This window comes from Pseudophryne corroboree, chromosome 1 (genome assembly GCF_028390025.1).
Source record: "Pseudophryne corroboree isolate aPseCor3 chromosome 1, aPseCor3.hap2, whole genome shotgun sequence".
In the NCBI taxonomy this organism is placed as follows: Eukaryota; Metazoa; Chordata; class Amphibia; order Anura; family Myobatrachidae; genus Pseudophryne; species Pseudophryne corroboree.
Window position 1 is genome coordinate 50110863 of NC_086444.1, and position 23446 is coordinate 50134308.

Below are 23446 nucleotides of genomic sequence, written 5' to 3' on the forward strand. Positions count from 1 at the left end.
CAGAACCCAAAGGTTTGTTGCTGTTGGCAGTGGAAAGGGAATGAAGGTATAGGTGAGGGAAGGAAAAGCACAAGAGGGAAGAGGGCCCTGCTCGTGAGAGCTTACAATCTGGCTTTCTAGCCATCCAGCGCTGCCTGCTCAAGAGCACAGGAAATCCTGAACAAGACCTGTTCATCTTTCAGGAATACTAAGAAAGATAACTTTAAAATTCTCTACCGGGTTATTCTGCCTCTACCTGCATCAAAGTCATCCTCTCAGCTCTGAACAAGTAAAATGTGGCAATACCAGTAATTCTCCCTCATTAACAATGCGTTATTGAAGGCAAGGTGAACGAGCCAGGTAATATCAGCGTAACACAGTTCCTGCATCTACACCCAGGCATATGTTAGGAAAATACAATACTGCAATTCTAAGGACACAGATTTGTCTGTCTTTAGATCGTACTGCTGCTTAGCTTCGGGGTTACATGTAAATAGTTTTATAGGGCCCCTTGGGGAAAACAGAAAGCGCTTGCTGTGTTTTCTTGAAGGTTCTTCATAACGTTTGGTAAGTAGTTCGCTCTGGATTCTGTGTGCGAAAAAATGTCTTTGCAAAACTCTAAAGTTGTTTTCTCAGCCGTGATTTATACAGTCATTTGGTGCAAGGCTGGCGTTTCATTGCAGTCTCTATCACCGGAATGTGCTTTGTAGAATCTTCCATTTCCACAAGGACTAGACAACAAATAACGGAGAACTTGTTTTTAACCCCGTCCGAGTCTAACGGTGCAGCAGGGAATGCAGCACAGTGGCCATCGCACTACAAGGAGAACTAGCGCTGATCTATTAATGTGAAAACAATTCAAAATGTGAAACCTGGCCTATTGCATCCAGCTTGTAGTGCTGGTATTCACATCAGACAGAACATGAGACTGGAAAACATTAAAGCTTGCGATGCCGCTCCACCATAGCCTTCTCTGACACATACTTAGGCTATAGATCTCATCTCCGTCCAAGTAAGATCTGAGATTTATGGAGTACAAAAAGTACCACAAGTATTCCCAGTGAATTGTATCTATATAATGCTTCTCTAAGGTCTGTGCCAACATGCATGAACAGTGGGTTCAAGGGTGCATCCGGCCCGCCCAACAGTTTCCACTACTATGGAGAAGAGACATACCCAGCCTGAGAGGAGGATGAACCACTAGGTCGCTGGGAACGGGATAAGTATGGTAGTGGGACAGAGGGTGGGCGGTAGGGCGGGACAGAGCAGAAGAGGGGGGATGGATGGGACAAAGAAGCAGTTAGAGCTGGTGGGAGGAGCAGAAGATAGAGTAGGCAGGGCCAGACAGAGCCGGGAGCAGACTGAGGTGACCCGTCATAGGCTGGGTCCCTTTACTAGTCACTAATTTGAACTTAACTGCCTAACTAATTGAAACCATTATTCTGTATTGTGGGATAAAAAATGCAAAGTAAAATAGCATTTCTACGACCATAAGCGAGACCTGCACTTTGCACAATCCATACAGGAAGGCACCAGTATCATGTGCTCCTGGGTTATGTGACGAGTACATCACACAAGCTTACATCCGCGTTTTTAGCAACTTCTTTTGCTGGTCCGTTCACAATTACGTGGGCGCGCTCATACGGTGAGGCTGCTCTCTTTTTATATCTCATACCACCGCTGTTAACAGATGCAGTTTACAGGAAGGAACAGGATTTCCATTTCGTTTAAAACCAATTCATTAAAAATCCTTCTCTGTTGCCAAAACAGATCATTGCAGCTGGATGGTGCTACTGTATATACTATGTTATGAGCTTGTAATACTGTATCCTTCATTTATCATATGAATACTGAAGGTGGGCCCATTGGCAACAAACTGGAGGCCATATGTGAGCATTAAGAAGAGGTCATGCGTCTTTAGAAAAGCACGGAGTACCCACTGGAAGAGGAAAGCATTTAGCAGCTGTACGAATGAAGTGCCGACGTGTGCGATTGTTCTATTAGACGCAGGCTGAGCTGAAGGACGCACTAAGGCTGAAAATGTGTTTTGTTGTAGTGCTGCTCAGAAGGACGTTCAGCTTACATAATGCTGGCACGCAAGGCTGAATAACATCAAAATACAATTTGCTTTATGGATGGCTCAATGCATGTTAGAGGTGCTGCAAAGATCTTTATAGCTAAAAGCATGTGCAGGAGTGAACAGAGCAAAAATCAGGTTTAAAGGAGAAATCAACTGCATGATGGCTTTATACAGTCACATAATACCTAGTACCTTATGTAGTTACTGTCTCTTAAAGTTGGCCCATCAGTTACAAATCACTGTTAAACGCACATTAAGACAAATACGAAGCCACAAGCAAACTGCCCTGAAATACATGAACATCGCTGGTCGTGCAAGCAGGGCTGGCTAGCACTGAACTACATGAACACCGCTGGTCGTGCAAGCAGGGCTGGCCAGCACTGAACTAAAATCAACATCACTAGTCATGCGAGCAGGGCTGGCCAGCACTGAACTACATGAACATCGCTGGTCGTGCAAGCAGGGCTGGCCAGCACTGAACTACATGAACATCGCTGGTCGTGCAAGCAGGGCTGGCCAGCACTGAACTACATGAACATCGCTGGTTGTGCGAGCAGGGCTGGCCAGCACTGAAATATATCAACATCGCTGGTCGTGTGAGCAGGGCTGGCCAGCACTGAACTACATGAACATCGCTGGTCGTGTGAGCAGGGCTGGCCAGCACTGAAATATATCAACATCGCTGGTCGTGTGAGCAGGGCTGGCCAGCACTGAAATATATCAACATCGCTGGTCGTGTGAGCAGGGCTGGCCAGCACTGAAATACATCAACATCGCTGGTCGTGTGAGCAGGGCTGGCCAGCACTGAAATACATCAACATCGCTGGTCGTGTGAGCAGGGCTGGCCAGCACTGAAATACCAATATTAGGACAGATGTTTTCAATGATATGCGCAATAAAACTTGAGGTCCAGCTATATCTAGTGTAAATGGAAGTGAACCCCACACTTCAGAAGTATAACAATAGTAGAAAAGATTTTTACACTTGAAAAATGGCGCTCATCAAATATCATGCAAATGGAAGTATATACAACTAATAAAGTTTTCATTCACCCTTATTAGTAGGTAGATCTTCATGTGATGGTGGAACAATTTTATACTCTAGGAGTTCCTCTAATCAATCAAGAGTTCGGATAAAATAGGCAGGTATCCCAGGAGACCTGCAACGATAAATGCCTCTTTCTCCAGTGGAATTGGATTAGGAAATACGAGGCACCATTAAATACCGACCATAGTGTAGTACTTTTTTTAAAAACACGCACTGGTTTTAATGCACAGATAAAACTTACAAAAAGTTAAAAGAACAGAAACATATCATATTTCACTCCATAGGACAACACAGATGGTATATCACCCAGAGATTCACTGCAGCCCCAGCAGATGACGATGGAAGACGTGCACAATCTCTCCAAGAGTCCAGTAGCATGCAGGATAACCAAAGATGATTCTGTCCAGAATGTCCTAGGATCAGTGACAAGTTAAAAGCAGGAGCCACGCTTAACGCGTATCGGACCAAATGTCCTTCATCAGAAGCGTGGTTTACTGGCTCAGGAGAGTGCTTTTAAACCCCATTAAGTGATGGTTACAGCTGTATCCACTGATGATCTGCTCGCTGCGCTCCGGCCAGCGCACCTGCGCGATCGTGACCGGAAGCCGGAAACCGGAAGTTGTCAATGCGGGTCACATGCGTTCCAAACATGTGACTGTCTATTGCGTTTCCTGGTTAATGGAACACATATCAGCAAGGATATCCACGGTGTGAGCGTAAGGGAGCCAGAGACGCGACTTCCGGATGTTTGGAACGCATGTGACCCGTATTGACAACTTCCGGTTTCCGGCTTCCGGTCACGATCGCGCAGGTGCGCTGGCCGGAGCGCAGCGAGCAGATCATCAGTGGATACAGCTGTAACCATCACTTAATGGGGTTTAAAAGCACTCTCCTGAGCCAGTAAACCACGCTTCTGATGAAGGACATTTGGTCCGATACGCGTTAAGCGTGGCTCCTGCTTTTAACTTGTCACTGATCCTAGGACATTCTGGACAGAATCATCTTTGGTTATCCTGCATGCTACTGGACTCTTGGAGAGATTGTGCACGTCTTCCATCGTCATCTGCTGGGGCTGCAGTGAATCTCTGGGTGATATACCATCTGTGTTGTCCTATGGAGTGAAATATGATATGTTTCTGTTCTTTTAACTTTTTGTAAGTTTTATCTGTGCATTAAAACCAGTGCGTGTTTTTAAAAAAAGTACTACACTATGGTCGGTATTTAATGGTGCCTCGTATTTCCTAATCCAATTCCACTGGAGAAAGAGGCATTTATCGTTGCAGGTCTCCTGGGATACCTGCCTATTTTATCCGAACTCTTGATTGATTATAAAATTGTTCCACCATCACATGAAGATCTACCTACTAATAAGGGTGAATGAAAACTTTATTAGTTGTATATACTTCCATTTGCATGATATTTGATGAGCGCTATTTTTCAAGTGTAAAAATCTTTTCTACTACAGCACTGAAATACATCAACATCGCTGGTCGTGTGAGCAGGGCTGGCCAGTACTGAACTAAGGGGGTAATTCTGAGTTGATCGCAGCAGGATTTTTGTTAGCAGTTGGGCAAAATCATGGCCCTCATTCCGAGTTGTTCGCTCGTTGCCGATTTTCGCTATACTGCGATTAGTCGCTTACTGCGCATGCGCAAGGCTTGCAGAGCGCATGCGCTTAGTTTTTTGACACAAAAGTTAGGTATTTTACTCACGGCATAACGAAGCTTTTTCATCGCTGTGCAGATCGTAGTGTGATTGACAGGAAGTGGGTGTTTCTGGGCGGAAACTGGCCGTTTTATGGGAGTGTGCGAAAAAACGCAGGCGTTCGAGCTGCAAAACGCAGGAGTGGCTGGAGAAACGGGGGAGTGGTTGGGCAAACGCTGGGTGTGTTTGTGACATCAAACCAGGAACGAAAAGGACTGAGCTGGTCGCAATGGCTGAGTAAGTCTGGAGCTACTCAGAAACTGCTACGAAATTTCTATTCGCAATTCTGCTAATCTTTCGTTCGCACTTCTGCTAAGCTAAGATACACTCCCAGAGGGCGGCGGCTTAGCGTGTGCAATGCTGCTAAAAGCAGCTAGCGAGCGAACAACTCGGAATCACCCCCCATGTGCACTGCAGGGGAGGCAGATATAACATGTGCAGAGAGAGTTAGATTTGGGTGGGTTATTTTGTTTCTGTGCAGGGTAAATACTGGCTGCTTTATTTTTACACTGCAATTTAGATTGCAGATTGAACACACCACACCCAAATATAACTCTCTCTGCACATGTTATATCTGCCTCCCCTGCAGTGCACATGGTTTTGCCCAACTGCTAACAAAAATCCTGCTGCGATCAACTCAGAATTACCCCCTAAATCAACATCGCTGGTCGTGTGAGCAGGGCTGGCCAGCACTGAACTAAATCAACATCGCTGGTCGTGTGAGTAGGGCTGGCTAGCACCGAAATACATCAACATCGCTGGTCGTGTGAGCAGGGCTGGCCAGCACTGAACTACATCAACATCGCTATTCATGTGAATAGGGCCGGCCAACACTGAAATACATCAACATCGCTGGTCGTGTGAGCAGGGCTGGCTAGCACCGAAATACATCAACATCGCTGGTCGTGTGAGCAGGGCTGGCCAGCACTGAACTACAACAACATCGCTATTCATGTGAATAGGGCCGGCCAACACTGAAATACATCAACATCGCTGGTCGTGCGAGCAGGGCTGGCCAGCGCTGAAATACATCAACATCGCTGGTCGTGTGAGCAGGGCTGGGCAGCACTGAACTACATCAACATCGCTGGTCGTGTGAGCAGGGCTGGCCAGCACTGAAATACATCAACATCGCTGGTCGTGCGAGCAGGGCTGGCCAGCACTGAACTACATCAACATCGCTATTCATGTGAATAGGGCCGGCCAACACTGAAATACATCAACATCGCTGGTCGTGTGAGCAGGGCTGGCCTGCACTGAACTAAATCAACATCGCTGATCGTGCGAGCAGGGCTGGCTAGCACTGAACTAAATCAACATCGCTGGTCGTGCGAGCAGGGCTGGCTAGCACTGAACTACATCAACATCGCTGGTCGTGCGAGCAGGGCTGACCAGCACTGAAATACATCAACATCGCTGGTCATGTGAGCAGGGCTGGCCAGCACTGAACTAAATCAACATCGCTGGTCGTGCGAGCAGGGCTGGCCAGCACTGAACTACATCAACATCGCTGGTCGTGTGAGCAGGGCTGGCCGGTACTGAACTACATCAACATCGCTGGTCGTGTGAGCAGGTATAGTCACGTCAGGAGGCCTGGTCACCGTTAGTCTGAGCAAAAGGCTGAAAAATCTCTCATGTGGACTGACCCAAGTGTTTCGCTGCCACCGATACGAACAGCAGAGACGTAAGAGCACTGGGATCATCACCCCAATGCCCAATCTATTATCAGTATGATCTGCTTGTGTCCTGTCCACCCTGATAGGCGCTATGAGCTATATCTAACAAAAACACACCTTTAAATGAGCCTTTTATATATCTTTAGTAACATGGTGCACCTAGAACCAATGAGCTGCAAACTGGAGCAACCATCTACAGTTTGCTGTTTAGTTAATATCTGAAAATGCTGTTTTTATTTTTACATAAAATGCATAATAATAATAATAAAAATAATAATAACAACAACAACAACAACACCAACAACAACACCAACACCACAAAACAGAAACGAGGAGGCACTATACATAGATAATAATTTCTATCTGGTACCATGGGCACTTATGTCAACATGGCAGCTTAGCTACACGTTCTGATGGCAGGGTGTTTGCAATAATGAGGCACGAGGTTCCCCACCCAGATGTAGAAGTATAATTCATTCTTAGGATGATTTGGTGGATGTACACATGGTAAGACCGGCCACTGTAAGCAGCACATACAGGACGTAGCCCTGGAAGTAAAGTAGAAGGATACAGGCAGCTACTGAGGATCTGCAGGACGTAGTAAATCACCATACGGATTCCTTAGAAGAAACATAACTTGTATCTTACATCGACACTGAAGAAGTGGCTACAACAGGACTCACTCTTTATATACTGTAGATTATTTGTAGTTTTTACTTATATGATCATTCTGAATAGATTATATACCATGGCATTAAATAATAATAATGTAGATTAACATATGTACTCTTCCTGGAACCCAAAGTGCTACTGAATCTCCTGTCATTTCTCATTCAAGTGGAACATGCAAACTCCCAGGCAAATGATTCCCTATGCCCGGTGCGGGGGGGGGGTAACAGAGGGCGATATCTGGCCTATATACTGTCCTGAGCTAGCTATGATTATAGATATACTAAATGACAAAGGTCTGACTGGCACCTCTACAGTGAAACCCTGTGGTGGGTGTGTGGTTAAATTATCCTGCAGCCTGGAGAACGTCCCAAGTAATGCTAGTGGATGGGGTATTTGTACTCCGGAGCTGGAAGAATACCCCTGTTGTAAACAAATTTGAAGTTATACCCCTAGTTTGCGAACCTTGGTTTATTATAGGCTCTAATAAGGGATGATGAATGGTAATATAGTCTTGTTTTTGTGTAGGAGAGTAAATACATATTTCAGATCGACCAAGATATAAGATAAAAAATATATAGAAAGTTTATTTAAACAGCACAATATCTGGATGTTTAGTCCTTCACTACCGAACAATTGTCAACGGCTTTGGGATCAATCCAATCAGCCGCAAAGATCTCACGGGAGAGAGTCATCACTTTACAGCGGCCTGAAGTCGCACAATAGTGCTCGTCACCCCAAAGAGGTCTGAGCAATTTTGTGCAAACTGGGGCCGATATCAGCGCGGGAAGGATGCGAGATCAAATGCCGTTGCCGGAATTGAAATACTGCGGCAATGGTACATCGCACCCTTCACACTCTAATTGGATCGACCCCTAAGTCTGCTGAGCGTTTAGTGTGTGTGTGTGTGTGTGTGTGTGTGTGTGTGTGTGTGTGTAAAAGACGCTTCTGAACCAAAAGAATATCTACCAGCACCTAGTAAAACAAATGAAAAACATCATGCATAATAGATAACAAAATCTAAAAAAAGTAACAAAATTGGAGCGAAATAAAAAATACAATTAAAATAAAGTAACAGACAGGAGTTCTCCCTCAGATACTTGTAACGCGTTTCTCAGTGCTCAGAATGCTTCCTTCAGCAAACTAGGGGTATAACATAAAAGTTCACTTACAACAGAGGTATTCTTGCAGTGCCGGAGTACAAATATCTCATCCACTAGACCAGGCATTCCCAACCACGCTCCTACAGGCACACCAACAGTGCAGGTTGTAGTGATATCCAGGCTGCAGCACAGATGGTTAAATCAAAATAACTGAGGTGCTAATTAAGTCACCTGTGCTGAAGCCTGGATATCACTAAAACCTGCACTGTTATAGGCCCTACACACTGGCCGATTTTCTGAAAGATATGAACGATCTCGTTCATAAATGAACGAGAACTCGTTCATATCTTTCAGTGTGGAGACTCCTGCGATGAACGATGCGCGGCCCCGCGCTCGTTCATCGCTGGTCTCCCGTCGGCTGTGCATGCAGGCCAATATGGACGATCTCGTCCATATTTGCCTGCACTTCAATGCAGCCGCGTGACGGGGGGAGTGAAGAAACTTCACTCCCCCCGTCACTGCCCCCCCACCGCCGGGTCGCTTGTCGGCCGTTTCGGCCGTCGGGCACCTCGGCGGCGCATCGTCAAATGTGTAGGGCCCCTTAGTGTGCCTTGAGGACCGTGGTTGGGAATGCCTTCACTAGATTATAGATATACACCTTCAGATATTAGAGTGCCTTAAAGAACCCACTTCCTTTAAGTTGCTCTCACAAATGCTGCAAACATCTTCATCTGGTCAATACTTTACCAGTATATTCACCAATACAGGAGCTAAATCTGGCGGTAACCTTGACCTAACCTACAGATAAATGACTTGGTACAGGGTGAAGCAGGTAAAGTCACGTAACTCAGCAAGGAAATTATTAATAAGCAAGGTGGAAGCTCTGTATGTGCCCCAGTATAATGATCTGCCGGCCAGCTGAGAATGATGGTTGAGATCCCTTAGATCAGGGGTAGCCAATCGTGGTCCTCGAGAGCTACTAACTGTGCACGTTTTCCAGGTCTCCTCACAGAATCACAAGTTAAGTGATTAGCTCCACAGGTAAGCTGGAAAATGTGAACTGTTGGTAGCTCTCGAGGACCAGGGTTGGCTACCACTGCCTTAGATTAACTCCAGCTAGAAGGTGCAAAAGTCATGTTGTGCTATAGGGATAGGACAGGTTTAGCGTTGGGAGGGGAGTGCGTTGTAGAGTAACTGAAACGCGCTATGCTAAAAGAAAGCAGTTGTACTAGGCGCCAATGCAGAGTGGAACGCAACTTGGTCGCAAATGCTCCCGCTTTGCGTGTATGGCATAAAAGGCCTCCGAGACTGCACGGCCCGTACGCTGCGTTTCACAGCTATCATAGTTATCATCATCAGGGCGGACTTGTACCAGCCTGTACTGGGTTATGCTTCCGTGCAACTCTGCTTAGACAGCAATCCCGACACCATTCCTTCTCTAAACATTACCTATGTGAGAACTCATCAGAGCCCAGTTACGCAGACTCAGGCACAAGTAGAGATGCGACTGAATGCTTAAGACTCTGCATCACCCGTAGTTGCACACACTTGCTTATAAGGCAGGCGCAGTAGTGAGAAATATTGCAAGACGCGTTTCGCAAACGGGCGCTTGCTCAAGTCTACATTGGCTCCATTGTGGTAACGTGATTCTCCCAGGGGCAAATATGAACCCTATAGGGTTTATATGAGGCAAATATGAACCCTATAGCTGCACCCGCTCCGCACTCTGAAGGGGGCCCAGGGTATTGCTACTGTGCGACTCCTAAACTCAGAAGCAGCAGGAATAAATCCAAGAACTGAATGGGTAGGGCAGGAATAAAACGTACATTCAGGATGGTCAGTAATAGCTGAATATGACACTGACGTACATACAAGTCGTCACCAGATACCCATCACAGCCCAGCTCACCCTCTCGCTCTGCCCACTACATCCTTCTTTTCCAGCCAGTTTTGTCCTTCCTTATAGAGACCTCGGTCGTCAACTTCATTGTTATCTCCCTTAGTCAGGAACTTAATATCTCCGTTCTCTCTGAAAAGGAAATATGAAGATTTAGAAATAGTGATCTATGGAGCTGAAGGTTACGTTTGGATCTACAGCTGGATCGGGGTTTACAGGTCAACTATCAATGATATAAGACACATTTACACTACAAATCCGCCTTCATAGGAGGCCATTTAAGAAAAGCAAACTGATCACTCTGCAGCGCAAAAGCCTCATAACACATGACGCGCATATCCATCTACCCAAGTGACATCAGGCATTGTTCTGCATTTTTAAAGAGACATCTCTTAGAGCCTTCATGTTGCACGTCAACAGCAAACAAACAACAGTATTGGCGCCTGTAATGAATACAATCTACGGGGCTCGTTAATCAACGAGTGATAAAACTGGTTGTGATTGATAAAACTAGTTGCGTATAATAAATAGTGCTCCAGCCAACCAGCTCCCAACTGTCATGTGTTTTAAAAATTACAGTTGGGAGCTGATTGGCTGGAGCACCATTAATCATACGCAACAAGTTTCATCACTCGCTGATAAATGGGCCCCTCAGTCTCCTGATTAATTTAAGCCATAAACAAGGCTAAAATATGCATCATTTTAGGACAGAAATGGAAACCCTCCTAAAGGCCCGTACACACTGGTCGATATATCGGCCGTTCTCTTGAACGGCCGATATATCGCGGGACCGTCGGCCAGTGTGTACGGCCAATACGTCTGTGAACTCGGTCGTTCACGGACGTATCGCGTCGGCCGCGCAGCACAGCCGACGGCCAATATATCTACCGATATATTGGCGCGTCGCTGTGTGTGTACGGGGCGGTCGGCCGACCGCCCGTACACATGCTGCGGCGGCCAGCAGCGATTGACAGCTGAACTGGGCGGGCCCAGTTCATGACGTCAGTCCCCGACGGATCGGGCAGTGTGTATGCTCAACACACTGCCCGATCCGTCCATAGATATATCTGCAGATCAATTGATCTGCAGATATATCTATTAGTGTGTACCCACCTTAAGAGACCAGTTTGTGAAGGCATGTCTTGAGTTTGAACAACAGATCAACTCAGGTTTGACCGATGGAGATAAATGGGGTAATTTTGACCCGTTCGCTCGCTGCGTTTTAACACAGCAGAGCGAACGGGTCCCTGCTGCGCATGCGCCGTAGTGTGGGATGCGCCGGCGCCGTAGCAGGGATGCGATCGCCTCTGCCTGATCGACAGGCAGAGGCGATCGCTGGGCGGGAGGGGGCGGAACAGCGGCGTTTGGCCGCCGTTCCGTGGGTTTGGTCTGACCAATGCAGGCGTGGCCGGACCGAACAGGGGGCGGGCCGCAGCGGCTGCGTGACATCACACGCAGCCGCTGCGGGCCGGGGAGCGATGAGTAGCTCCCAGCCAGCACGCTAAAGCTACGCTGGCCGGGAGCTACTCTTGAAGAACAAAGGCATCACCGCTGTGCGATGCCTTTGCACTTCTGCGAGGGGGGGCCGGACTGACATGCGGGGCGGACTAGCCCTGTGCTGGGCGTCCCCCCGCATGTCAGGGTAGAACATCGTAGCTGTGCTAAATTTAGCACAGCTACGATCAACTCGGAATGACCCCCAAAATGCAGTAGGTCCATTGTCTTATCCTAAGTCAACAACAAATGTTTGTGCAGGAGCTAAGATCGGGGTGCCGCAACGGGATTTCCCCCTCTGCTGGTTGATAGACTACTCCACTCCGGGATGTAGACAACTCATCTAGGCATCCCAGGTGAGTAGTCTGTGTCCCGGAGTAGGGGTGGTAGGTAGCCCATGACCTGGTTGGAGGCACACCGTCTTTGCTCCTGTCATGCCTATGGTCAATGAACATAGTCATATTTATCTGGCAATAAAATACTGTGAAAGTAGAGTTCCTCTTTAATAAACGTCAGGGACACCTACGTCATTTGGAGGAAATTAACAATTGCTAGTTATGTAATCAATAATGACTCATTCTAATTGTAACACTTAGACAACGTTCATGGCAGAACAGCAGTAATAATTATACGTTACTTTTCGTGAACTTTGATGACTCTGTGAACTATTGGGATATCTCGGCCTTCCACTTTAAACACCACAATCTCTCCGGCTCGGATGGGGTCTTCGTGGAAGTTAGTTAGGAACAGCAGGTCTCCTCGATGAAAGGCTGGCTCCATGCTGCCACTGTGTAAGGTCACAATACAGACAGAGGTCATCAATCTGTTTGCTTGGCTCTTTGCTCACATTTAGTTATGGCTGAGGACAGCGGGGGGCTACTGCGGCCTGGGCTGAAAAGCCACGCAAGGATACAACACGTACACTAACAAAGTAATAGTGTTGATGCTGAGCTTCCAATTAAGGGGTTCTGTAATGCTACTACTAAATGTATACACATAATATATATACAGATGCCCAATACATTCTTCAACCCTCATATTTTTTTGATCCATGTGTCTGTAACTCTTTCTAAAAAAGATGGTGACATGGTGTTGATGTATCAAGCAGTGAAAACAGAGAAGTAGACCAGTGGAGGCGCTGCTCATTGCAACCAATGAGCATCCACCTATCATTTTATAGGGTGTACCTGATAAATGCTTCCTCAAAGATGATTGGTTGCTATGGACAACTACTCCACTCTTTCCACTTACTGATACATCAAGCCCTAAGTCTAATGTCAGCCATTCTGAATTGTGCTTGTACAAACAATAGCGTCTGCAGGCATAGGCTTAGCATACTATGGGGTCTATGTACTAAACCTTGGAGAGAGATAAAGTGGACAGAGATTAAGCACCAGCCAATCAGCTTCTAACTGCCACGTTACAGGCTGTGGGGTCTATTTTCTAAGCCTTAGATGGAGATAAAGTGGATGGAGATAAAGTATCAGCCAATCAGCTCCTAACTGTCATGTCAAAAATTTGGAAAAATAAGATTTTACTTACCGGTAAATCTATTTCTCGTAGTCCGTAGTGGATGCTGGGGACTCCGTAAGGACCATGGGGATAGACGGGCTCCGCAGGAGACATGGGCACTTTAAGAAAGAATTTAGGTTCTGGTGTGCACTGGCTCCTCCCTCTATGCCCCTCCTCCAGACCTCAGTTAGAGAAACTGTGCCCAGAGGAGCTGACAGTACAAGGAAAGGATTTTGGAAATCCAAGGCAAGATTCATACCAGCCACACCAATCACACCGTATAACTTGAGTTTATAACAACCAGTCAACAGTATGACAAACAACAGAGCATCAGGTCAACCCTGATGCAACCATAACATAACCCTTATTGAAGCAATAACTTTATACAAGCATTGCAGAAGAAGTCCGCACTTGGGACGGGCGCCCAGCATCCACTACGGACTACGAGAAATAGATTTACCGGTAAGTAAAATCTTATTTTCTCTAACGTCCTAGTGGATGCTGGGGACTCCGTAAGGACCATGGGGATTATACCAAAGCTCCCAAACGGGCGGGAGAGTGCGGATGACTGCAGCACCGATTGAGCAAATAAGAGGTCCTCCTCAGCCAGGGTATCACACTTGTAGAACTTTGCAAAAGTGTTTGAACCTGACCAAGTAGCCGCTCGGCAAAGTTGTAATGCCGAAACCCCTCGGGCAGCCGCCCAAGAAGAGCCCACCTTCCTAGTGGAATGGGCCTTAACTGATTTTGGCAGCGGCAATCCAGCCGCAGAATGAGCCTGCTGAATCGTGTTACAGATCCAGCGAGCAATGTTTGCTTTTAAGCAGGAGCACCCAGCTTGTTGGATGCATACAGGATAAACAGCGAGTCAGTCTTCCTGACCCTAGCCGTTCTGGCTACATAAACCTTCAAAGCCCCGACCACATCAAGCAACTCGGAATCCTCCAAGTCACGAGTAGCCACAGGCACCACAATAGGTTGGTTTATATGAAAAGATGAAAACACTTTCGGCATAAATTGTGGACGGGTCCGCAATTCTGCTCTATCCACATGGAAAACCAGATAGGGGCTTCTATGTGACAAAGCCGCCAACTCTGACACACGCCTAGCCGAAGCCAAGGCCAATAGCATGACCACCTTCCAGGTGAGATATTTCAACTCCACCGTTTTAAGTGGTTCAAACCCAGTGGGATTTCAGGAAACTTAACACCACGTTAAGATCCCAAGGTGCCACTGGAGGCACAAAAGGAGGCTGAATATGCAGCACTCCCTTTACAAATGTCTGAACTTCAGGTAGAGAAGCCAGCTCCTTTTGAAAGAAAATGGATAGGGACGAAATCTGAACCTTAATGGAACCCAATTTTAGGCCCAAATTCACTCCGGACTGTAGGAAGTGAAGGAAACGGCCCAGCTGGAATTCCTCCGTAGGAGCATTCCTGGCCTCACAGCAATAAACATATTTTCGCCATATACGGTGATAATGTTGAGCTGTCACGTCCTTCCTAGCCTTTATCAGCGTAGGAATGACCTCATCCAGAATGCCTTTCCCTGCTAGGATCCGGCGTTCAACCGCCATGTCGTCAAACGCAGTCGCGATGTCTTGGAACAGACAGGGCCCCTGTTGCAACAGGTCCTGTCTTAGAGGAAGAGGCCATGGGTCCTCTGTGAGCATTTCTTGCAGATTTGGATACCAAGTCCTTCGTGGCCAATCTGGAACAATGAGGATTGTTCTCACTCCTCTTTTTCTTATTATCCTCAGCACCTTGGGTATGAGAGGAAGAGGAGGAAATACATAGACCGACTGGAACACCCACGGTATCACCAGGGCGTCCACAGCTACCGCCTGGGGGTCTCTTGACCTGGCGCAATACCTCTGTAGCTTTTTGTTGAGGCGGGATGCCATCATGTCCACCTGTGGCAGTTCCCACCGACTTGTAATCTGTGCGAAGACTTCCTGATGAAGTCTCCACTCTCCCGGGTGGAGGTCGTGTCTGCTGAGGAAGTCTGCTTCCGAGTTGTCCACTCCCGGGACGAACACTGCTGACAGTGCGCTTACGTGATTCTCCGCACAGCGAAAAATTCTGGTGGCTTCGTCATCGCCACCCTGCTCCTTGTGCCGCCTTGTCGGTTTACATGAGCCACTGCGGTGATGTTGTCTGACTGAATCAGAACCGGTTGGTCGCGAAGCAGGGTCTCCGCTTGACGTAGGGCGTTGTATATGGCCCTTAGTTCCAGGATGTTGATGTGAAGGCAAGTCTCCTGACTTGACCACAGACCTTGGAAATTTCTTCCCTGTGTGACTGCTCCCCAACCTCGGAGGCTTGCATCCGTGGTCACCAGGACCCAGTCCTGAATGCCGAATCTGCGGCCCTCGAGAAGGTGAGCACTCTGCAGCCACCACAGGAGTGACACCCTGGCCCAGGGGGATAGGGTGATTAACCGATGCATCTGAAGATGTGATCCGGACAACTTGTCCAATAAGTCCCATTGAAAGGTCCTCGCATGGAACCTGCCGAAGGAAATGGCCTCGTATGATGCCACCATCTTTCCCAGGACTTGAGTGCAGTGATGCACTGACACCTGTTTTGATTTTAATAGGTTCCTGACCAGTGTCCCGTGTTCCTGAGCTTTCTCTATCGGGAGATAAACCCTTTTCTGGTCTGTGTCTAGAACAGGCCTGGCCAACCTGTGGCTCTCCAGCTGTTGTAAAACTACAAGTCCCATCATGCTTTGCTACAGTTTTGCTATTAGGGAAGGCTAAAACTGTGGCAGGGCATGCTGGGATGTGTAGTTTCACAACATCTGGAGAGCCACAGGTTGGCCAGGCCTGGTCTAGAATCATGCCCAGGAAAGGCAGACGAGTCGTAGGAACCAACTGCGGCTTTGGAATATTTAGAATCCAGCCGTGTTGCCGTAACACTTCCAGAGAAAGTGCTACGCTGATCAGCAACTGCTCTCTTGATCCCGCTTTTATGAGGAGAACGTCCAAGTATGGGATAATTGCGACTCCTTGCTTCCGCACGAGTACCATCATTTCCGCCATTACCTTGGTAAATATTCTCGGTGCCGTGGAGAGACCAAACGGCAACGTCTGAAATTGGTAATGACAATCCTGTACCACAAATCTGAGGTACGCCTGATGAGGTGGATAAATGGGGACATGAAGGTATGCATCCTTTATGTCCAGAGACACCATAAACTCCCCCCCTTCCAGGCTTGCGACGACCGCTCTCAGCGATTCCATCTTGAACTTGAACCTTTTCAGGTACAGGTTGAGTATCCCTTATTCAAAATGCTTGGGACCAGAGGTATTTTGGATATCGGATTTTTCCTTATTTTGGAATAATTACATACCATAATGAGATATCATGGTGATGGGACCTAAATCTAAGCACAGAATGCATTTATGTTTCATATACACCTTATACACACAGCCTAAAGGTCATTTAATACAATATTTTTAATAGCTTTGTGTATTAAACAAAGTTCGTGTACATTGAGCCATCAGAAAACAAAGGTTTCACTATCTCACTCTCACACAAAAAAATCCGTATTTCGGAATATTCCGTATTTCGGAATATTTGGATATGGAATACTCAACCTGTATATGTTCAGGGATTTTAAATTCAATATGGGTCTGACCGAACCGTCCGGTTTCGGGACTACAAACATGGTTGAATAATAACCCCCTCCTTGTTGAAGGAGGGGAACCTTGACCACCACCTGTTGAAGATACAATTTGTGAATTGCAGTTAACACTATTTTCCTCTCGTGGGGGGAAGCTGGCAGGGCCGATTTGTATCGGTGAGGGGGCATCTCTTCGAATTCCAGCTTGTATCCCTGAGGCACAATATCTATTGCCCAGGGATCCAGCTGGGAGTGAACCCACTTGTGGCTGAAATTTCGAAGACGTGCCCCCACCGAGCCTAGCACCGCCTGTGGAGCCCCAGCGTCATGCGGTGGATTTTGTAGAGGCCGGGGAGGACTTCTGTTCCTGGGAACTAGCTGTGTTGTGCAGCTTCTTTCCTCTGCCCCTGCCTCTGGCAAGAAAGGACGCACCTCGGACTTTCCTGTTTCTTTGTGATCGAAAGGACTGCATTTGATAATGTCGTGCTTTCTTAGGCTGTGCGGGAATATAAGGCAACAGATCAGAATTACCAGCTATAGCTGTGGAGAACAGGTCCGAGAGCCCTTCTCCACACAATTCCTCAGCCTTGTAAGGTAAACCTTCCATATGCCTCTTAAGTCGGCATCACCTGTCCATTGCATGTTCCACAGGACACGTCTAGCAGAAATCGACATAGCGTTGACTCTAGAACCCAGTATACTAATGTCTCTTTGGGCATGTTTTATATATATATATATATATATATATATATATATATATATATATATATATATACATATATATATATATGAAGCAAAAAACAACTGCGGCACTCGGAGACTTGATGCAAAAATAGGTGTATTACAAACAACACATTTCCAACGTTTCGGGGATAACACACCCCTTTATCAAGGAGATACAGCAATTGCTGTTTCTCCTTGATAAAGGGGTGTGTTAGCCCCGAAACGTTGGAAATGTGTTGTTTGTAATACACCTATTTTTGCATCAAGTCTCCGAGTGCCGCAGTTGTTTTTTGCTTCATACATACTTTGTATTTGCTGGAGGCACCGGAGCATTGGAGTGATCATTGGGAGGAGTGCCGGTCCGTCCCGCGGCTGTACATACATATATATATATATATATATATATATATATATATATATATATATATATACATACTAGGGTCTCAATCTCTGCTGATAAGGTATCTGTCCACGCTGCTACAGCGCTATAAACCCATGCCGACACAATCGCCGGTCTGAGTAGTGTACCAGAATGTGTGTAAATGGACTTCAAAGTACTTTTACTGCATGCTACTTTGGGTAAACGTGACAAGCTTTGTCCACCCTAGGGGAAGATTCCCATCGTATCCTGGCCCTAGTAGGGAAAGGATACTCCCTGAGAATTCTTTGTGGGAAACTGCAGTCTCTTGTCAGGAGATTCCCGCTCTTTTTCATCATGAGAGGAGGGAAATTTACCTCAGCTTTCTTCCCCTTAAACATGTGTACCCTAGTGTCAGGGACAGATGAGTCATCAGTGATATGCAAAACATCTTTTATTACAATAATAATATATTGAATACTTTCCTGCCATTTTGGCTGTAACTTTGCATTATCGCAGTCGACACTGGAGTCAGACTCCGTGTCGATATCAGTGTCTATTATTTTGGATAGTGAGCATTGTGAGACTCTGAAGGTCTCTGCGACATAGGGACAGACATGGGTAGATTCCCTGTCTGTTCTCTAATCTTTTGTGCAATAAATTTACCTTAGCACTTAATTTCACATATCCAAACAGGTGTCGGCGTTGTCGACGGAGACACCACTCACCCACACACATTTGCTCCATCTCCTCCTTAGGGGAGCCTTTTACCTCAGACATGTCGAGACACACGTACCGACACACCACACACTCAGGGAATGGTCATCTGAAGATAATTCCCCCACAAGGCCCTTTGGAGAGAGAGAGAGAGAGAGTATGCCAGCCCACACCCCAGCGCTATATGACCCAGGAAAAAACACAGCAATTTAATGTTTACCCAGTAGCGCTGTTATTATCTGCGCCGAATTATGTGCCCCCCTCTTCTTTAAAACCCTCTCTTCTACCGTGGTATAAGCAGGGGAGAGACCGGGGAGCTTCCTCTCAGCGGTGCTGTGGAGAAAAACATGGCGCTGGTGAGTGCTGAGGGAGAAGCCCCGCCCCCTCGACAGCGGGCTTCTGTCCCGCTAAAAGTGTAAAATTGGCGGGGGCTCCTGCATATATACAGTGTCCAGCTGTATATATGCTCCTTTTGCCAAATAAGAGGTTTATATTGCTCTGCCCAGGGCGCAGGGCGCCGCGCGCCCCCCCCCCTGCGTCCTGCACCCTTACAGTGACCGGAGTATGTGAGGTGTGTGGGAGCAATGGCGCACAGCTGCAGTGCTGTGCGTTACCTCAGTGAAGACCACGGAGTCTTCTGCCGGCTGTGAAGTCTTCTTTGCTTCTCATACTCACCCGGCTTCTGTCTTCCGGCTCTGCGAGGGGGACGGCGGCGCGGCTCTGGGATCGGACGGCGAGGGTGAGATCCTGCGTACGATCCCTCTGGAGCTAATGGTGCCCAGTAGCCTAAGAAGCAGGACCTAGCTTCAGAGAGTAGGGCTGCTTCTCTCCCCTCAGTCCCACGATGCAGGGAGTCTGTTGCCAGCAGAGCTCCCTGAAAATAAAAAACCTAACAAAATACTTTCTCTCAGCAAACTCAGGAGAGCTCACTGAAAAGCACCCAGCTCGTCTGGGCACCGTATCAAACTGAGGTCTGGAGGAGGGGCATAGAGGGAGGAGCCAGTGCACACCAGAACCTAAATTCTTTCTTAAAGTGCCCATGTCTCCTGCGAAGCCCGTCTATCCCCATGGTCCTTACGGAGTCCCCAGCATCCACTAGGACGTTAGAGAAATGACAAGAGCTGGTTATCTGATAGTTTATCTCTCTCCAGGGCTTACTTAATAGACCTCCTATGCCTTTAAACCGGGACACTCATGAATTACACAGGTTCTGTGGCTGGCTGACGTAAAGTCTGCATTTCACCTGGTTTTAACCAGCCACAGAACCTGTGTAATTCACAAGTGTCCCAGTTTAAAGGGATAGTATTGTAAACCTATGGAGGCATGAACTGGGAGTACAATGCTATACACTTCCTCTAATACACAGGTTCTCAAACTCGGTCCTCAGGACCCCACACAGTGCATGTTTTGCAGGTCTCCTCGCAGAACCACAAGTGAAATAATTAGCTCCACCTGTGGACCTTTTAAAATGGGTCAGTGAGTAATTAATACACCTGTGCACCTGCTGGGTTACCTGCAAAACATGCACTGTGTGGGGTCCTGAGGACCGAGTTTGAGAACCCCTGCTCTAATATATGTGTTGATTTCAATTAAGCAATTATTCTAAACAACGGAATACTGTTTTTCATACGAGCTCCTTATAGCACTATTATTGAGGCTGACCAATATTTTATGGATGGGGTTAATTTCTGGGTGTACAAGATCAAGTTACACCATACTTGCCTACCGGTCCCTCTCCATGAGGGAGAAAATGCTCTGTTCCTGGACTTTCCTGGTAATGTATGATTGCCATCACCTGTGGTGAGCTAGGTAATTGATAAGAAAGGTGTTTCACCACAGGTGATGGCAATCATAAATTACCAGGAAAGTCCAGGAACAGAGCATTTTCTCCCTCATGGAGAGGGTCAGGTAGGCAAGTATGAGTTACACTCTCTATTTCTTATTAGTTTTTACTACATGACACAATTTTAGTTGCCGACCCATCTAGTATAATATTAGGGATTCCTCCTACTTTCACACACTTGGCTCTTCTTATACTTACCCCGTACTCATTTTCTCATTGTTGTTTGTTTGCTCGTTGATGTTGTACGCAGTGGAGGGATTTTTGGGGGATTTTTTTTGCTACTGCATTTAAAGTCCTGGAAACCCATAAGCTTGGTACACACCGAGCCATATATCAGCCGTTCAATCGAATGGCCGATATATTGTGAGCCTGCCGGCAGCTGTGTACCCCCAATATGTCTGTGAACGGTGTCGATACTGCAGCACAGCTGATGTCAGATATATCTACAGATATATCAGAACACCTGGCTGTGTGTACACAGGGACTGCCAGTGACTGACATCTAACTGGACGGGCACATTTAAATGCCCACCCATTATGTGACGCCAGGAACGACACATCGGCTGAACGATTGGTAAGTGTGTATGCACTTACCAATCATTAAGATCGGTTGACGGATCGGCTGACCTGTCGGCCAGGTGTCTACCCAACTTTACTGCGCACATGCGACCCCAAGAGTCAGATGGTGTTCGCAATTGCGTATGACACCGCTAACACTTGAGAAAGGGGTTTGTGATCCCTGGGCGTTTCAGGGTGGAGACTGGGAAGTGTCCTAAGGTGAACGCAAAAAAGGTCCGTTTCATGGGTATGTTCTGGGAGTGTCATGTCCCATCGGTAAATCGATATAGGATGGAGACACAAATGGCCCGGCCACTTCCCGCTTTTTTTGGCCCGTTAGTGCAGTCAGAGGATGGAGCATGAGATATTAAATGTAACAGTAGAACCAGTGAGAAAAGTCAGTCTCTGTACCTTAATACGACCACAATAGGGCTCTCGCTCCCGGTGACCACGATCAGACCTTTCCATATCATGAGGGCAGACGACACTATCATGGCAAAGTTCAGCACTTGATAGTACAACTGTAGAGACAAAAACAGTGGAAACATAACAGGATTACTATGGGGCCAGAGACCGTTCCCCATGTGACGTGACAGCTGCGGCGTGGAGGCACTATGACTTCTGCCAGTGATAATTAGCGAGGTAACGAGCACATCCTCTAAATCGCCACATTGCAGCCTGAGCAGTGGGACAGTCTCATACTGAACCCTGGGGAATGAAATGGGTGACATACAATGGGCCATGTGTGAGTCACATCTAGAACACAGGATTACAGTGAGCCTGGGAAAGCCTCACGGATGGCATAGAGCAGAGCTGCCAGCTTCCCAGGAAACGGGCATCATTCCAGCCCATCTGCGACACTCACTGTACTCCACATCTCAGTCTCCCCTCTTGTGCCTGGTCATATGATCTAACCCAGTGGTTCTCAAACTCGGTCCTGAGGACCCCACACGGTTCACGTTTTCCATGTCACCCGGCAGCTGCACTGTGTATCACCAACTGTCACATTTTAAAAATGTACATGTGACCTGCAAAACATGCACCGTGTGGGGTCCTGAGGACCGAGTTTGAGAACCTGTGCTCTAACCAATGCACCTTGTAAAAAGGGTTTTAGCAAACGCCGGGGGCTATTCAATTAGAGACCATTTTTCTTGCTTGGTAAATTACTGTGTTAACGGGCGTTAACCCACAGGATCTGGGATAAGTTCTCGGACCTATGAGGTTAAGCTATTTAACACATATTTCTATTTGAAAGAAAATCCTCATTAACTGCAGCCTGTGGATTGCCCTCTTGCATAGCTCAGCTGCTTCAAGTAGCCCTAATTGAATTCCCCCTTAGGGGGTAATTCAACTGTTTTAGGGTGGCCATAAGTAGGTCAATTGTTTTGGCGATGGGCAGGAATGCTGCAGGCACCCATCATTTCTTCTCGCATCCTCATGAGGTGGCGAGCAGAAGGAGGCCCAAAGTCAGGCGTTTGGTTGCCGAAATGCAGCGTGCAACCAATGCATTTTGGGAGCGGCTGGCAAGATAAGTAATGGATGCCTGCTAGGCAGAACAACTGAGTATCGTCCCACCATGAGCACAAAAAATAAGATTTTACTCACCAGTAAATCTATTTCTCGTAGTCCGTAGTGGATGCTGGGGACTCTGTAAGGACCATGGGGAATAGCGGCTCCGCAGGAGACTGGGCACAGCTAAGAAAGATTTAGGACTACCTGGTGTGCACTGGCTCCTCCCACTATGACCCTCCTCCAGACCTCAGTAAGGATACTGTGCCCGGAAGAGCTGACACAATAAGGAAGGATTTTGAATCCCGGGTAAGACTCATACCAGCCACACCAATCACACCGTATAACTCGTGATACTATACCCAGTTAACAGTATGAACACAACAGAGCCTCTCAAAAGATGGCTCAACAATAACCCTTGTAGTTAACAATAACTATATACAAGTATTGCAGACAGTCCGCACTTGGGACGGGCGCCCAGCATCCACTACGGACTACGAGAAATAGATTTACCGGTGAGTAAAATCTTATTTTCTCTGACGTCCTAGTGGATGCTGGGGACTCCGTAAGGACCATGGGGATTATACCAAAGCTCCCAAACGGGCGGGAGAGTGCGGATGACTCTGCAGCACCGAATGAGAGAACTCAAGGTCCTCCTCAGCCAGGGTATCAAATTTGTAGAATTTTGCAAACGTGTTTGCCCCTGACCAAGTAGCAGCTTGGCAAAGTTGTAAAGCCGAGACCCCTCGGGCAGCCGCCCAAGAAGAGCCCACTTTCCTCGTGGAATGGGCTTTTACAGATTTAGGCTGCGGCAGGCCAGCCACAGAATGCGCAAGCTGAATTGTGCTACAAATCCAGCGAGCAATAGTCTGCTTTGAAGCAGGAGCACCCATCTTGTTTGGTGCATACAGGATAAATAGCGAGTCAGTCTTCCTGACTCCAGCCGTCCTGG

At 47.2% G+C, this 23446-nt stretch overlaps 1 protein-coding gene across 1 annotated transcript in view; it reads right to left on the minus strand.

The window, feature by feature from the left end:
* Positions 1-23446, minus strand: part of SEC11C (SEC11 homolog C, signal peptidase complex subunit) — a 77551-nt gene that overhangs the window by 13449 nt on the left and 40656 nt on the right. Inside the window, exons 2-4 of the mRNA XM_063959377.1 lie at positions 21397-21506; positions 12286-12435; positions 10167-10286 (exon numbers count right to left, since the gene is read on the minus strand). Coding sequence (XP_063815447.1) covers positions 10167-10286; positions 12286-12435; positions 21397-21506 — 380 coding nt within the window. The remainder of the gene's footprint in view (positions 1-10166; positions 10287-12285; positions 12436-21396; positions 21507-23446) is intronic.